The sequence below is a fragment of the Hylaeus anthracinus genome, unplaced genomic scaffold, assembly GCF_026225885.1.
Source record: "Hylaeus anthracinus isolate JK02 unplaced genomic scaffold, UHH_iyHylAnth1.0_haploid 0, whole genome shotgun sequence".
NCBI classification, from domain to species: domain Eukaryota; kingdom Metazoa; phylum Arthropoda; class Insecta; order Hymenoptera; family Colletidae; genus Hylaeus; species Hylaeus anthracinus.
The window spans coordinates 10,276,643-10,293,867 of record NW_026533254.1 but is presented as its reverse complement, the minus strand read 5'-3'; the positions used below and the strand labels follow the sequence as shown (position 1 = coordinate 10,293,867).

Below are 17,225 nucleotides of genomic sequence, written 5' to 3'. Positions count from 1 at the left end.
TCCATTAGTTCATTTATCACAGTGACGATTCAAGAAAAAGAAGGTACAATTCACAGTTTTAATTTTCAAGGAATTAAAATGTCTCTGTAAAGATAATAACCATCACAACAAGAATATTTCCATCTAATTTATTACAGTGATAATTCAAGAAAAAGGAGAACGAAAATAATATCCTGTCAGGCAGAGAAATGAATAAAACTGGTTATCGAGTGTTCCGCTGATTTACACCGAAATCTGTCAATTATTTTCGGATGGAGCCACGAATGGATTCCGATTTCGCGTGGCCTCGACATCGATGAGACATATTTTGCGAGCGGCGTCAAATCGACCGATGATTCTGAATAGGTTGATAGCAACGAAGCTACAATTTATCGAAGAATTATGCTTCAACGGCTCGAAGGGAAGAACGTGAATGGCGCATCGCCGGCTGTGACACTCCCGATAAGTGATAATGTGCGTTATCGAGTATACGACAGAATCTCAGTCCCGGGAATTTTCGTTGGGAAAATCTAGGCTTCGATCGTGGAAGAATCTGCTTCTTTGTTCGTTGTATAGACACGTGCAAGCGTGCACTGGATAACCCATTTCGACCAGCGGTGGTTAAAAGAACGTTTAGAGGGTATAAATACCAAAAACCATAAAAATAGTGTACAATAGATAGTTTTGTTCGGTCGAGTATTCTTGAAATATTTGTAGAATAAAATGCTAGCTAGAATAAAAGCTTTTTTTATCAATTTTGCTTTACATCGATTCGATAAGATTCGGTAGCCCTTGAAAATAAAAATAATATCGGTATTTCTGCTTTTAATATTTATTCGATTTGTTTTTAAGAAAACGTATGAAAAACAAATGGTCGTGAAAATGTGCATCGAAATGCCACGGGTATATTAAAAAGCACATGTTCCCGTCGGTGTACGTATTGATATTTTTTTGCAGTAAATATAAATAATCCTACAACAGCGCGCATTCGTATTTTAGCTTTAAACATCGTTTCACACGAGCGCATGCAGATTTACGTGGCTGACTGTTCGTTATATGAAACGATAAAAGTAAAAAAAGTGTCAGACTATGGGTTCTAAATTATACGTTCATATTTAAAATATTTCTTTCAACGCGAAATATAATTATAATCAAATAGATTATAACGTAGTTTAACCACTTCTTTCATTAAAATATCAAGCATTTACCTTTGAACCTATAATTATTCACACAACTGTATATAATAAAATTCTAAACTTGCATTCCTTTTCTTGAAATTAATTCCTAAAAAATTCAGTTAATTTATAAATCTATCGCATTAAACCAAGCATGCTCGTGCGTACTAAACATTATTTAACCATGACACCACGAAGTACCCCATCTTGGACAGTAATGGTTCAAATGAAAAACCTCCTTTCCTAAAAGGAAGAGGGGAAGGAAATTCTTAAATCCGCAGTGGCAGCCATTATAGAGACAAGGATATAGCAATCGCGAGCGGATAAGCACAATCAGGGGAAAAATGTCGAAATGCGAACGAATCAGTTTGCCAACTTTGTTGCAATCATGATGGACCTATAACAAATGGAAATTGGTTCCTGCGGTAATGTACATCCGTATGGAAAATGGAAAAACGATTCCCATCGAGATAGCGCAACCGCTAACAGGTCGCATTAACGGTTGAGAGATCAACTGAATAATTGCTTGGCCTTTCTGCTCCATTCAGAAAGAAGCTCGCCCTCTGGGTAAAGTACGTTGAAGCTCATTAAAGTGCAGCCAAGCGTTTGCCACATCCACACGCGAACGGCGGATGGACTAGACGCAACCGGCAGTACAATTGTTCCTAGGATAAATCGAGTTTCAGTGAGGCAAAGGTGATTGGGAAGTCGCGGCGACCCCCACGCGACGGTAAATAACTTTCCGTGTTCAAAACTCCGGTTCTGTTCGCGCAAAGCCGCGCCGTCATCTGGCCTCTTTATCCTTTCCGATTGCTAGGATCTTCATCGGCACATGTTTTTCACTTCAAAGTGACTAGACACAGGCAAATTGCTCCTAAATGGAGCCTCCTTTGAAAATTAATTTCAAGGAAATCAACGCGAGGGGACTTTTCCTTTTATACAGTGGTTACACGTATCTTGGAGACGAAGAAAATTTGTTTAGATATAAAAGATTTTTATAAGAAGCTTTAGAATTTAGTTTCTTAATAACAAAATACTTTTGTCAGTGTATTGGGTTGTCCAAGACGTTCGTGACAATTTTTAAGAAAAATTCTGTGCCTTTAAAATTCTTACAATCAATTGTAGGAGAACATAGTTCGACAGATACTGCAAGACTATGGTGGAATTGGTTGTATTATTGTATATCATTAACCAACTGAATTTTGATAAGAGCATTGGTTCACTATTGGAGATTCGACCTAAGGACATTAAAGCTAAAGTTAGGCAACTCTAATCGCGTCTAAAAGACAAAGTTTACTGGGTCAGCCTTAACGATTAGTTCAGCAGTAAATCCTGAGTGTAATGCAGATATAGTTGTGTAATTATTGCAATTTGACGCTTTCAAAACTGAAATTATGCTTATGAATTATTTTAAAAGCATCGGTGAATGCTCGACGTTCTGCATGAGGTTTATGGATACGTAATCAGAGATCAATGAGGCTATTTTCAGAAAATCGATGCTTTATGTAACATCGCTCAATTCCTGGAACACCTACTTGTCCTACAGATTGTCTCGATTAAGTATCGATCTTGTTACAGCCTGAGCGGCAAGCTACGATAACGGTCGCGGGTTTGGAAGGTTCTCTCGCCTCGTTTAGGTATGAATAGCGTACTTGTTTATCGATACCAATCTATCCTGAAACTGTGGCCGTAAAATCCGAACCTCACTTAGAGGTTATATTCCTTATCAAGGAAAACTGTATTAATAGAGTTTAGCGAATAACCTCGTATCAGCCAGACTAAATCTTCAAATAAAGGATCCCATGAATGGAACAGTGATTGTACTCTCCCAAACCTGATCACTATCCACCAGTTCAGGCTCGAATTGTCTGAACTAGACAGGTTTTAGCGACAACTTACAGTGTAATTTTCTCAAATATACTGCCCTTAAAATTAATCCATATTATTATCAAAACGCCAAACTCTTATTTCAAGGGAGAAAAAATTGATTCGATTTTCTGTTACCATGAAGATTGCGCAGCCTCTAGAAATCCCCTCAAAATTCTCTTAAAAAAGTGTTTTTTGTTGAACGAATGCTATCTGTCAGTGATGCGTGTTGTCGATCAATAAGTTTCATTTATTGGAAACAAACCGCCAACGGGAATTGAATTTTCCCCAACGTTGGAAGCAACGTTTCCACTCGCTACGGTCAACAGATAGAGCGCAATCACAGAAATTCTTCACCTTTCTCTTCACCTATCGTGCGTTGAAGATCAAGCTTCGACCATCAGTTCAGACCGGAGTTCAGTTTTAATCACGGCCATTACCACGCCGCTAAATTAACAATCACGAACGAAGTCAGACCTTCGATTAGGAGCTACGAGTGGCGAAGCGTCGAAACCTCTCCGCTTTAAGGAATAGCCACGTCTCCTTCAATAGATTGACCGGAAATCGATAAGGGAATAGAAAAAGCAGAGAGCCTATTCGAACAGAATTTCGGATCTAACAGCGAAGGATCCATGAATATTTCTTTAGAAATAATTATTATTCATTGTACAAGAAATTCTCCTTACATAAATCCTGTTTGTATTGTACAAGATTCTCAAAAATGTCAACTGCTCTACTGTTTACTGAAATAAAAAAATTGGGGTATAGTAAACAGAAAGGTAGGAAGTCCGAACGAAGTACCACGAGTCAGACACGCGCTTATGGTTCATGGCCCAAATTTCTTACCTGGAGTCTCACACGTCGTTGTAGTCAAAGGATTAATCAACTTAATAGGTCTGCAATATAAACAATTATAATCTCGTCAATTTAAAAATTTGATAGAAACCTAACATTCTAAAGACCTTAACCAACGAGAATATTACTCCAAAAAATCTATTTTTAATTCAGAAAGAAAGAGTACCCTTTTAAACCCAGCCAGGTGTCAAGTCCTCAATGAACGAATCTTCGTACCCTGCCAAGCAAATGTTGACTGAGTAGCTCCTCTGTTTACCAACTCTCTCTTCGCCTCGATAACCTTGTTTGTAGGAAGGAAGTTGCCGGTGTGGTCGGTCCAAATGGTCAGTGTTCTGGTGGCTTGATCGAGGGGAAAGATGCTTTAGCCTCGGAGGAGCGCGTGGCACCATTGCAGGGATGCAAGGAGTAATTGGTAACCCATTTCGGGAACGTCCATCATTCGCTTCTTCAGTCGGACTTTCCAAGGGCGAACTGACCCTAGAGGTTAATGCACGGTGCACGTCACATGCCTATCGAATTACGAGTCAACTTCTTTGATAAAGTAATTGCTTGGCAGAGCTAAACGAGGAGATCGAAGGCACTTTGGGTCTTTCTGTCTCCAGAGTCTAGTAGCATCGATTGTGTAAGGTTCATGTAAGATAAAATGGAATTGATGGAACTTTGATTCCACTTATCTCACTTCGACTCTCCCCGCGTGATGAGACTTGGTAATTCCCTAGTAGGGTAATCCTTTCTCACGTGTAACGTTGGAATAATTGGCTCGTAACTTAGGAAACTAGATTCTGCAATGATGAGAGTACTGAACAATGTAAGGTGGAAATGTGTGAACTGTTCATCGTGAAACTGGTCAAACATTTTTGAGAAATGGAGTTTCTGGCACCAATTGATTTTGTTTGTAAAAAAGTGGTCGTGTATTAGATTTGTAGTAATATTGTACTGCTTAATGCAACTTCTGCTAATTTTAATGTAACAATTTTCCTTTCTGAAATAATCTTCAGCTTGTAGCTTCTAATAAAAAGTAATCGCTTTCATAGATAACCATCCTGATAGAACTAAGTTTGCAGATATAGAATAAAATTTGTGTATGAATATAGTTATTTTCGACTGGAATTGAAAATTCATCAGGCACGTCTACGATTGAGAACGCCTAGTTCGATGTGTCTGTTCATTATCAATTATTTCCACTTATGGTGCTTGGAAGTATTTATGATGATGTGGCATTATCAGTGTTAGCTAATTCTACCTACTTAACGAGTTAATTAACGAACTATTAGCAAGGTAGATATTAGAGTAGCGCGGTAAACGTCCGGAAGCATCAACACAAGTAGAAACAACCGGTTATGATCAGACGGGGTATCCAAGTCATACCGAATCGCACGTGTGCTTCACCAATCCTCAAAATTCATTTTTCTGAGGATAAAACCCTGCATGAAAAATTGTATTATATACTCTCGATTTATTTTTGCATACTTTAAATAAGTGATTGAGACTCTTTAGAATCAGGAATGAAAAAATAGTAGTGATTCGATAACCAAATTAATGACACGTTTAAAAATATATCGAGATGCTTGAATATGTATAATTTGTTCCTTTAACTGATTTTTCATGTTGCGAACACACAAAGCCCAGACCTAAGAGACACATGAACTAAAATGCAAATTACCCTGTCATGAATAACCTGTATGGCACCGAGCTATAAACAAAAAATTTGAATTCATAAAGCGTGAATAGCCGTGTCCGTCGGCTTTATAAAGCTACTACCCCGAAGCAACGCGCTCTCTATTTGTATGTGTCGTAAATTGCCGCTGCCATCGTTCAATGAGCCTAGTATCACAGCGCGTTCCTGAATTCGATCGCATAAAGTCACTTAGCTACCTGTTAAAGCTTCCCTGTGTACATAAAATGTTGCTAAACAACGCTCGTCGAATTTACCTCCGCTCCACGGCGCTATTTTAGGCCGGGGATCGCACGTGTGCATGCGATAGAGACAGGAAACCGGAACTGCAGTATAGAATTACCATACACGGACTGTTTAGGATACGTTGGATAGAATTTAATAGCTATGAGGATGTGTCTTAAATGTCAATTATTTGTTCAAGATGTCGTAGCACGTGTTTCACAAAAATTGAAATTTAAATATATTAAGTAAGGTACATGTTTGAATGATAGCAGATTAGGTACATTATTGCAAAATTGAGGATGGATTTTTTGATTCTAAATCTTTAAAACGGTTGTAAATTAATATATTTTTAGTTAGCTATAGAAGTAAAAAAAGGACATCTTGCTTTCTTTCCACCTGTTAATGTTGTGAGATCAATTAAGGGAAAACAAATTGGAAATGAGGTTTCGCCAAGTCTGCGGGAATCTGCGCCGTGAATATATAGGGATTACCTTACGAAATGGTAACACATAAAACACTTTACCGAGTGTAACGAGAATACTTTACAGTCTGGAGTGCGGCGAGGGAACCTCGAGGTACGAATGCCGCTGAGAGTTGCAGACTATAAGTCTTGTTAAATGAATCGGAAGGAATTAAAAAACTTTCCAATTACTGACGACTGAAGGTATTTGTTTCCTTCTTTCTGCGGTACGTTTGCCACTTTAAAACGAAACGGTAGCGTGCGGATCCTAATACAACCGGGTGTCACGAACGCCACTTAATTTGTTACACCTCCGAACACCTACTTTTGCGTGTAACTTCTCTAATTGAAGTAATTAGCATTCGACCTGGATCTGTGTACGAAACAGTCGCAATGTAAAGGGAAAAGCACGAGTAGCAGACATGTTAAAATACTTTCTAACTTTTCCTTCTGTAATTTATATTACTTAAGCGAACATTAATTACTTCTTTTGTTTCATTGAATTCCCCACGGAGCAAAGAAATCATTGCTTTATTATTCTTTTTAAATTAGCCAATCTACGGGAAATTAAAGTTAATAAAATTGATATATATTTTATTTAATATTTCGTGACACTTTGTTTTTAAAAAATTATTTAATAGTACCCTCACGAAAAATGTAACAAAATAGAGGCTTTACTTCGTTTTGGAGATAGTCAGGGAGTGTTAAAACATCGATCAACAGGAGGTATTGTCCGCGTAATCATCCCTTACGTCAGTCATTCTTCTGAAAGTAGAGCTTCCGACAGTTTCTCCGTTAAAGCAGATAAATCACCGCGGCAGATCGGTCATAATATGATTCAAAGTGTCAAGTGTAACCTGAATAACCGAGACGCGAAGAGCGATGTCGATCAAATTATCTTTACCGTCGACGAACTTGTCGATGGCGAGCGAAAATCGATATATTGACACTTGCTTAAAATGTGTTAGAAACTGCGTGAACGTTGCATAATATTTTTCTTTACAAAACGTAAATAAAATTAAGAAAGGTCGGACGTAAACAACTACTCTATCTTGCTTATTACGTGCAAGAAGCTTGGTATTATACTATATGATAATATAGTAACATTAAAATTAACTTAAATTATATATTACACCTCATACATCGCTGTTATAAAATTGCATTAAGTACATTATAATAATTACGTTGTTATAAATTACGTTGCAAGGCTAACTAATGTGCACTCAGTAACAAAAAAAAAATAGTTATTCATTTCACAGCCGATTAACTTTAAGAATTTCGTTGCAAAACAATACGATAATTTGTTTTGATAATGTAAGTGAAATTATTTAATCCTATAAAAACTAAATAAACCTTGACGTTCAGCTTGCTCTTTCTATCAGCCTTGGAATTCGGAATCCAATTAAAGATCTATGTTCCTGTGCGACAACACTTAACTTGGACCTCGTGGTAATCGGAACAGGAACCTGTTGCTATCAACCTATTGCTTGGATTGAATAAGAATTATACATCTACCATCAGAAAAATAGGTTGAATAATCTTATGGATTTTTTCCTTCTTATTATTATTTATCCCGTAAATACGACTCGAAACGCAAATACAAATAGCTACATCAAAACTGACGATTAATGTTCATTTATTTATTATATCGATGTGTACAGTATTTATTCGATACTTTGTCATTCCCATCGATATCCTGCGATGTATTTCATTCGGTCGTCGAGCAATTTTGATCGTGAAACAACACGAGCACATAAATAAATAAAGTATGAAGATCTACGGAAATCGAAATGGGAAGGCGAACATAAACCACAACGCGAGTTTTAATCAAAATACCTATGGCGCTATTTCCCGACGATTGGAGAACCGATTAAAATTCCGATGCCACTGTCAGTGCCAACGATGGTCCGATCGATTCGAGAAAACATTCCGATACTGAGGAGAGACCAGCGCGCGAATCTTAACTCCGGATCGCGATGCGAACGTTATTATTACAGACAGTGTCGCACGCTTAATGAAAAAATTAATCAATTAATTAATTAAAATGAAAATCGAAATTTTTAGAAATTACAGAAATTCAAGTTAAACGCTATCATGACTTTTCCTAGATTAAATATTAATTATTTCTAGTCATTATAAAATCCTACTCGTGCAAGAATGACAGATCAGGAAGATTCTGAATTTCGTGCGCAGAAACTCGAAGAAAACTGGAGCACAATGAAAGAGGTGTATCAGCTATCAAGGTCGCCACTTTGAAACTACCACAGAAGAAGCCGTCGTCGTGCAAGAATGATAGATCAAGAGGATCTCGAATTTTGTGTACAAAAACCGAAATAAAAGTGGAACGCACAAGAAGGGATGTATCAGCTATCAAGGGCGCCACTTTAAGACACATTCAGCTGGTCTGAATTGATCGGATGCCTTGTTTCTAGGGCATGGCATGCACGGAGTTCGCAAGTGGCAAAGTGTGTGCAGTTCCTCACAGGGTTGGCGTCCAGAAGACATCAGAAAGTTTGCAGAAATTTCAGGTCAAGATATCGTCTATACAATGCTGCGAGTTGTGAGAAGCTGTCGTTTGCGGAACTTTCGCGGATTGGTAGCATGCGATATCAGATTCTGCCGTTTAAGTCACTGACACGCCAAATAACCTGATATAGGGCACGTACGAGTCGCCTTTAACATAATGGAGCAAGTTCATCCGTCTAGATATAAAAGATTTCATGTTTGAATTGGTAACGAACAGTGGTAAAGATTTTTTAAATAATTGCAACGTGCAGGATCAGGTCCTTATACTTTACTGACGTTATGAGTTGTTATCGTGGAATCATGAGAATATTAATATTTATACACTCGCTCAATTTTCGTAATTCATGTTTCCTTCATTCAATTTAGAAACTGAATTTAAGGAAATACATATATTTCTCTATTTTGTTCTTTCTAAAGCAGTATGAAAGTATCACTAAAATCTAGACATGATAAAATGAGATGTAACGTGCCTTAGAAAAATTACTATACACCACTTTCGTATCGAAAATGATCCCGATAAGTCACTTTTCTCGTGACGTTAAAATATGCGTTGTTTATGAACGCGCAACAATGAGCAATTGCGAAGAGTTACTAGTCTCGGAAGTAATGTAGACGATTAATTAATTTTACTTGCTCGGAACCTGATGAAGCCGTGTTCTCGACAGAGAGAATAGAATTGAATCATTTATCTTTTGAAGAGCGTATACCGGTTCTGCGTCCGACAGGGTCATTAGAGTATCGCGTCTTTGGAATATTTACATTAAGAAACACTGCGAAAATTATTTCCACAATTGTGCGAACTTTAAAGCTTCGTGGACAAGTACCAATAAAATGTGAAAATTGGGACAGCTTGTTTCGAGATCAAAGGAATCTGAATTGAAGATTTTTAGATTCCACGTTAAGATGGTCTTTCATTCGTAACACTCAAGTTGATTGCGCAAACATTAACATACATCGACGATTGTGACATGCACAATACTACTAATAAAATTAAAATTTATCTGAAAATAGAAACACTTCCTAGCTGAAATTCTTCAGTTTCAGTTCGTGCTGTCTCCTCGACGACGCTATTCAAACTAATTGCGCAAACATTAACATACATCGACGAATGTGACGTACAGCTCAATCGACGTACATAATGGTATAATGACATTAAAGTTCCATATTCCGCACAGTGAACAGCGGCCTGGAATTGCACAGTGTAGTTAGCTGAAGATAAATTACGCGTGATATGATGTACATGCGTCTCTCGTCCACATAAACAGCTGAAATCCCATGATTATTGTTTATCAAATGCTCGACGCTATTTAACCACTGATTGAATTGTATCGATTTAAATGTTCCACAGTCGTTATTGCGCTTACCACAAGTGGCCATCTGTAAAGGATTTATCAAATTTCGCTAGGATAAAATTATTTTTCCAACTTTTGCTGTAAATTGTGAGGAGAAGGAAGTTCTGGCCCAGAAATTTTTGACTGTTATTACAGAGATAAAAATTCGTCCGACACAGTGTACATCTCGAATACGATTCTGCTCACTATAGATCCTACATTCGACTGGCATAAACCTTCCGTCGTAAAACCCTCTGTTGCGACCTACATTTTAAAAGGAGTTTAAGAATCGTCGAATGGCAACTTCAGGAAGCATCCGTGAACGTCCGATCCTCTTTTACACGTCCAATATTTAGTTGTTGGTCGTAAGCTTCTTACGTAACGTTGACAGATTTCGAGTCAAGGTTTATTTCATAGAAACGCCACTGGAAGCTATCGCACAAATCATCTTGGGAGATCTGGCGCTACTCTTTTGGTTCGCGACCACGGGTTTATAACCTCGAACCAATCGAATCGAGTGCATTTCCATGTTCGTGAGGAACTAGATTGAATCTTCCATATGGGCACGGTTTATACGTAGTTATGCTGAGGACATTTCGTTGCTGGAAGGCAAAGATTGCCAGGAAATTATTATTTCTACATGTATTAAATGTCTGTTCTATTTTTATTTAGATAGCACATATTTTTAGAAAAGTAAAATCATTTGAACCTTAACTTCACCCAGCGTTGTTAAAGGAATTCTTAACCTGAACCAACAATCAATTCAATAGCTATAAAATTATCGTGGCTCATATTTCCTGCATTATTGCACACTTATGGGCTGTACCTGGACTTTTATGACCAACCATGGCAAGATATACGTAACTCTACTTATAGAGAAATCGGGTTTCCGTCGTCATCTATATGGATTATCGACCGCTTTTCTATTTCGCTTATTTCGCCCATACTCGAATATCGAGGAAAGTGCTTAGGGCAGCTATTATCGCGATATCCTGCCAGCTATGCAAGATCGCGTAAAACACGTTTCCTCGTACCGTTCCAGTTTGGACTAAATCTCACCTAAATGTGACCAAAGTGTACAATTATAAAATACTCGATGTAAACTCGATTGTGGCCTATGATGAGATTAAATATTCGGTTAGGATTACCAACCACACTTTTCTAAGAGCACGTGTACTCTATTTAGGGTTCTAAAACAATTTACCCGTACAAATTAAATGAACTCTGAAATAACGAAATAAAAAAGATAGATTTAAAAAATTGAGTCCTCTTCGAGTCTCACCTAAAATATTTAAAAGAATTGTTAAAAATAACGAAATATACCACAAAAGTTTCCAACTGGTCCTTTTTCAAAGATCGCAAAGCAATATCACAAAGGGGCCATGTGCCTGTAATTTGTTCTCCAACAAAAATTGCGTGGTCCTCTGGATATTAGAAATTAGATTTCACGACTAGCTTTATTGCTCGGACCATCCTCCTTTACGCCAATTCTCATTTTCCGGGTGAACGTGCCACGTACATCGATGAACATCGCTTCTTCTCCATAAAAGTTTCCGCCCTTTTTCCTCACTACCAGTTACAACCCATTTTCCAAGCTGGTAATCTCTGTAAAAATTTACTTGAATTTCAACCGTCACACAATGGAAAATCAACCTTGGCGAAAAAGTATCTCGAAGAACTCGACGAATCTCAGACGGTTGCCCACCTTAAGCTAGCGAGAAAAAAGGCTGAGACGTTTGAAGCTGATTTATCGCCGTGGAGTAAAATGATCATGGACCGGAAAATTTACAACCAAGTCTGCCACGCCGTAAAATCTCATCCCAATAATGCGCACCTATAACCATGAAGCTGTAAAGAATTTTAATGAAACCGAGTGTACTATCATAATTACGTCGCTACGCTGCATAGCATTCGAGGGAAATATGGTCCTAAAATTTTCGCATTTTCGTTCGAATTTCTATGCTAACGTTGGAGTAAGTGGAAATATATAGTGCAATTTAAAAGGGAATTTTATTTTATTCTAACTACAAAGTAGAAAACTTGAAAATGTCGTAGTTAAAAATTTTGAATCAATTCAATTCGATCGATTAAAAAACTTTGACTCCCTTTCAAGCAACCTTAAAAATAAACAAAGTTGAACCTTTACTACCATTGCTGAGTGGCATAATGGTGCGAAAATGAAAATACAAAGGTGAAATTTTACTCGTCGAGAGTGATATGCAAAGAGCAGCGATACAACAGAGGAGCACTTACAAGATCTTCGGTTTAAAGTACATACGTGTGTTTATATTTGAGGAAATATACGAAGACACTTTATGCAGAGTTCCCTTGATGGGAAAAGTTTCAATGGCAGGAAAACCCGTGTAAATCTTTATAAAAAAGGAGAAAGGTTGGCTGTGGGAAATTATATTACCGGCTTCGAGAAACGTAAAGGTTCGAGAAATCCAACCCTATGCCTATGGATGGGTGATTTTCTTTAATTTATTACCGTTCTTTATGGATCACTGGTAATGAATTGGTTTTTCGTTCCCTAGGTACGCGCTGGAGTTGACTTTAATTCACCGAGGACTGTTTACATTATTTATTTCATGTTTCCCAACATCGTGCTTATGAGAAGAATTATTCAATCCTGTTTATTATTTAACTGCGCTTCCTCAACGTTATGGCTATGAAAGGGAATTTCGAAAATTTGTTCAGAAATTAGTTTATCACTCCTAGAAAAAATTCTACTTGCTTTCGTTTTGAATCCTTTTCATTTTTCATTTTTATTTAATAGAAATAGATCGATAAAAAGGATTCTATAGGCAAAGTAGCAGATTTTTGCTTTATTGTTTGTAAAGAAAATTGAAAGGATCACGGGAAATCGGACGACACAAATCCCTGCGATCGGTCGTCAACGTTCGGTTGCGAAAGCATGGAGATTTACGTGATCCATCGTTAAAGTGTTCAATCAGACCGTACTTTGCATTGTATTGAAACGATAAATAAATATGTACCTTGATGTGAAACCATAGGAAATAGATCATTAGAATCAAGTATTTGAGAATAACATTAACCAAATAAAAAATTAAATATTGCAATAATAATAAATGAAAGCTGTAGATACGTATACGAAGCTCTAAATTTAACACGACACACATTCTCCATTCCATAAAATTAAAGCTTTCCACAAGACTGCAAATAAATCCCCTTTATGATTAATAATCCAACTGCTAATAAAACATTTGGAAGATATTGTAAACTTTGTTTATGTAGCACTCTCTTATCACTGTTTTGTATAGAACAAATAAATTTTAATCGTTGGCTCAATTTCATTCTAGATATATGGCCATCATGAACCCGTTGAGACCTCGAATGGGCAGAAGAACAACACTCTGCGTAGCAGTCGTCATTTGGATCGTTGGAGCCGTGTTATCGTTGCCTATGTTGCTCTTCTACACAACCTACACGCAGAATTTCGCCAGTGGCGAGGTGCGAGTGATCTGCTACAGCGACTTTCCCAACAGGGACGACAATGGCCTCAGCTACGACGAATACCTGTGAGCTTACCTTAATTACCACGACCCAAGCCTCTACTTCAATATCCCCGATTCGTCCTGACTGGAATCGAAAGAAAAACAAAGCCCCCACTACAGCGCGTTCATTCAAATTCATCGAAAACAATTTTTTGGAACTTTTCGTGCCACCATAAATCTCCGATACGATGAATCATCGGTCTGTTCATCGACAGAAGGTATCACGCGAATAACCTGAAATAAATACAACAATTTGGAATTACTAATTTCACTCGCCAGCTCCAAAGCTGTAATTTTATCCCTTTGAAGGGACGCCAACCGAAACATTTGAACCTGAATATGGATGAATTGTCCCCATATTTCCGCTTGGTTGTCGTGAAAGAAACTTTCTGAAAGCTTAGGGAAATGAAATACCTTTCTTGCGATTTAAAAAATTCGATAGATGAAAAAGTCTGGAAGTCCTCTCGATTGACGACAAGAGTTTTAGCTGCGGAGTTGTACTTTGCCTGAGTGGTATTTTAGATCGGATTTAGATGATTGAATATTAAATTTATCGAGAATACAAATGATAAAGGGACTCTCCTATTAAAATGAGGAAGAATGTCCACTTTAGCGGTGGCACGAAGGTCGAATATGTGACCTAGAGATGCCTACGACTCGACTCGACGCTATAGTTTTAGTTCCAACATTCTTACGAAGTGGGTTAAGTCTGGGGTTGGATTGGAAGAATTTTAATCGCATACAGGAAACTTTGCTTCAACTATGTAAGTATTCCGGAGGTGTCTCGCGCACTACCGACTTTATTTAAATTTTATAATTAACAGGATCCAGAGTACAGGCCAACACTGACGCCTCGGTGGCATTTGAATTAAGGAAGCAACGGATCCACCTTCTGAAACTGATGTTTTCATTACAGTTTTCCCCATTTCAGTAACTTTGTTAACTTCAATTCAACACGTTATTTAATTATGGATATCATTTACAAGTTTCTTTCTTGAAGAGATTAAATAACAGAATAGATGTGTCGTTGCTCTTTTCAACAAATTCCAGATCATAGCCTCAAAAGGTTAATTAATTTTCAATCCGTGTAAAATTTTACAGCATTTATAATGCCAGCCAATAATAGCCAAGAAATAATGTTCTTGTTTCCAAGATAAAATAAAGTTCATCCAATGGAGGATTACAGAGGTCACTTCTGAAATAGGATTTAGTCTAAACTAGGTAAGCTACTGACGAGTTCATCTAACAGATCTGGGACAAAACGCAGTAATATTGCTCTTTGTACCAAAACAATTAGTACAGTCGATTCCGGTTAATTGGGACACATCGGGACCAGAACAATTTGGCTCGATTAAACGGCTGCCCTATTTATACCAAGTTTCATGTAAATGCACGTGGATTTGCTGGTGGATTCTTCGGTTAGACACTTGTTTAACAAATCTTTACTTAGGCGTACCTATCGAATAAAAAAATTAATAATAGCGACACACACTGACGCTGGATGAACTGAAATTGAAATAAATTTAGAAGAGTATTTAAATACTTGTTTTCATTCGAAGAAGATGAATTATTGTTTCCCACATATTTTTATTTTTGAAGCTTCGATGTTAAACTTAATACACATTAATTTGTTTGTTTTCATTATAAATGACATTGTAAACTCCTTATCCTGTCGAGAATTCTATTGATTTGAAGTTGTTATTAAAAATCCGGAAAATCTTCTGGTAGTAACCCAAATCGAAATCCTCGGAATGACGAGTAATAAAAAATTGAAAGTGGTCCGTAAATATCATGGGGACATACGAATGTAAATATCAGGTGCTTCCTAGAAATAAATTGCGTGAAAACGACGTTTTCTGAAGAACCATAAAAGCAAATCCCAGCATTCGCTCATCAACCAGTGATATTCCACGAATGGTTTACGACCGTTAAACGACTGATGGTGAACCTGTCGGTCAAGAGATCTATCATAAAACGAATATCATCCCTCCAGCTACCATTCTTTACGATGACAGGTAAAACTTTCATTGCGCTAAAAGAGAGAGGTCATTAATAGCATTGTTCTCCTGAAAACTGATTTCAACAGTAACGGTAAAAGTGAAACGTTTCGTTTCTTAATAACGGAGGATACAATACGAGCAAAAATGGAATCTATGATTAAAGATGTCTGTGAGATTGAAAGACACTTCATTAAGAATATCTAAAAATAAACAAGTCCTTTAGAAGATAAACTGATCGACTTGGAGAACGTTAATCAACAGAAGAGCTTGATAAACGTAGTGCTTGGTGCTATTAACATAAAGAAGAATTAAATTTCTATAAGGTTCTGTAAGATTTATTATTGCTAGCTGAACAGATGGTCTCCTGAGAATTTAAAATATTTAACTTTAAAGTAACAAACATGAAATAAAAATAATTAACAGAATACTTGGAATTTAGAAATAAATAATACCTTATAACTGGATTCTGTTAATTATCAACGGAATCTTTTGGAATGCTAGTGGCAAATGATATTACGTTACACTTAACAATACACGTATTTTATAATGGAGTTTTCACGTCAGGTGATGAAAGATTCAGTTTTAATTACACTTTGTTCGTCAGTAAACTAATAACAGGTTCGTTCAATGGGCTGCTTTTCATCCTGTCATTTCCAATGAGGGCGTTCGTTTCTTTTAAAAGATATCAATGTCGATGGAATATATACACTTTAAGCGAGCTCGGAATATTCATACATTCGATATGAAAATAAACATCGATCGGGTACGATTTGATTTCTTTGAAAATTAATATTCTAAAAGTGATTAATTTAACAATTGTCGTTAAAAAACTTACACCGATACTCACATCGAATCACAGTTATTATATATCGTCGTGTGTGGAGGTAAAATAGAAAACAATACAGGTCGATATCAGGTTCAAGTTGAAAAATACAAAAGGGGAACGCAATAAGTGGAAATTATCTTTTAATGAGGACTTTGCTACTAACTCTCAAAGGTAACGAAACGATCTGCAATTTCTCGATTTAATGGCTCCGACGGAATACTCTACATGGAACCCTCGCCGGCGTTCTGCGCCGTTACCTTTAATTACAAAGCGGAACTGATAAAAGTGTGCTTCGGAGTCTCATTGAGCCATCGCACAAAGCTATAAGCATCCTTTTACCTCAGTCACAAAACTCCTCCAAACCGAAATCCTTTAAGCTGTCCTGCCTGAACCAATCTTGACAAATACTTCATATATTCTCTTACGTATTTATATTGCGAGTATAACACTGTCCCTCAGGTTGTTAGAAAGTAGCAGTTTAGGCACTAATCATCGCATATTTATGGTAGTGTTACTAACGAATCAATGCCATTATCCCGAAATTATAATTACCATTAATTTCAGAATATCGTTCCACAGACGTGAGCCCCATTTTACACACCTCCATCGTTAGGATTAACGAATAGAATAATGAATCACGTTTAAAAGGACTTCAAACGTAGTAAATAGTGCTTACGAGAATGATCCTACGGTGCGTTCACGAATTACACTTGAACAGGATTACGCTTAAAGTTGATCAGCGTGCAATCGCGTGTTCTTCATCGCAGTGAAATTAATTTATCCCGTGAAAGC

At 37.2% G+C, this 17,225-nt stretch overlaps 1 protein-coding gene across 2 annotated transcripts in view; it reads left to right on the top strand.

Annotated features, from left to right (window-relative positions):
* Positions 1-17,225, top strand: part of LOC128896357 (tachykinin-like peptides receptor 99D) — an 83,749-nt gene that overhangs the window by 52,827 nt on the left and 13,697 nt on the right. For both annotated transcript variants that reach the window (XM_054159702.1, XM_054159701.1), the window contains exon 4: positions 13,413-13,631. In XM_054159702.1, the coding sequence (XP_054015677.1) occupies positions 13,413-13,631 (219 nt within the window). The remainder of the gene's footprint in view (positions 1-13,412; positions 13,632-17,225) is intronic.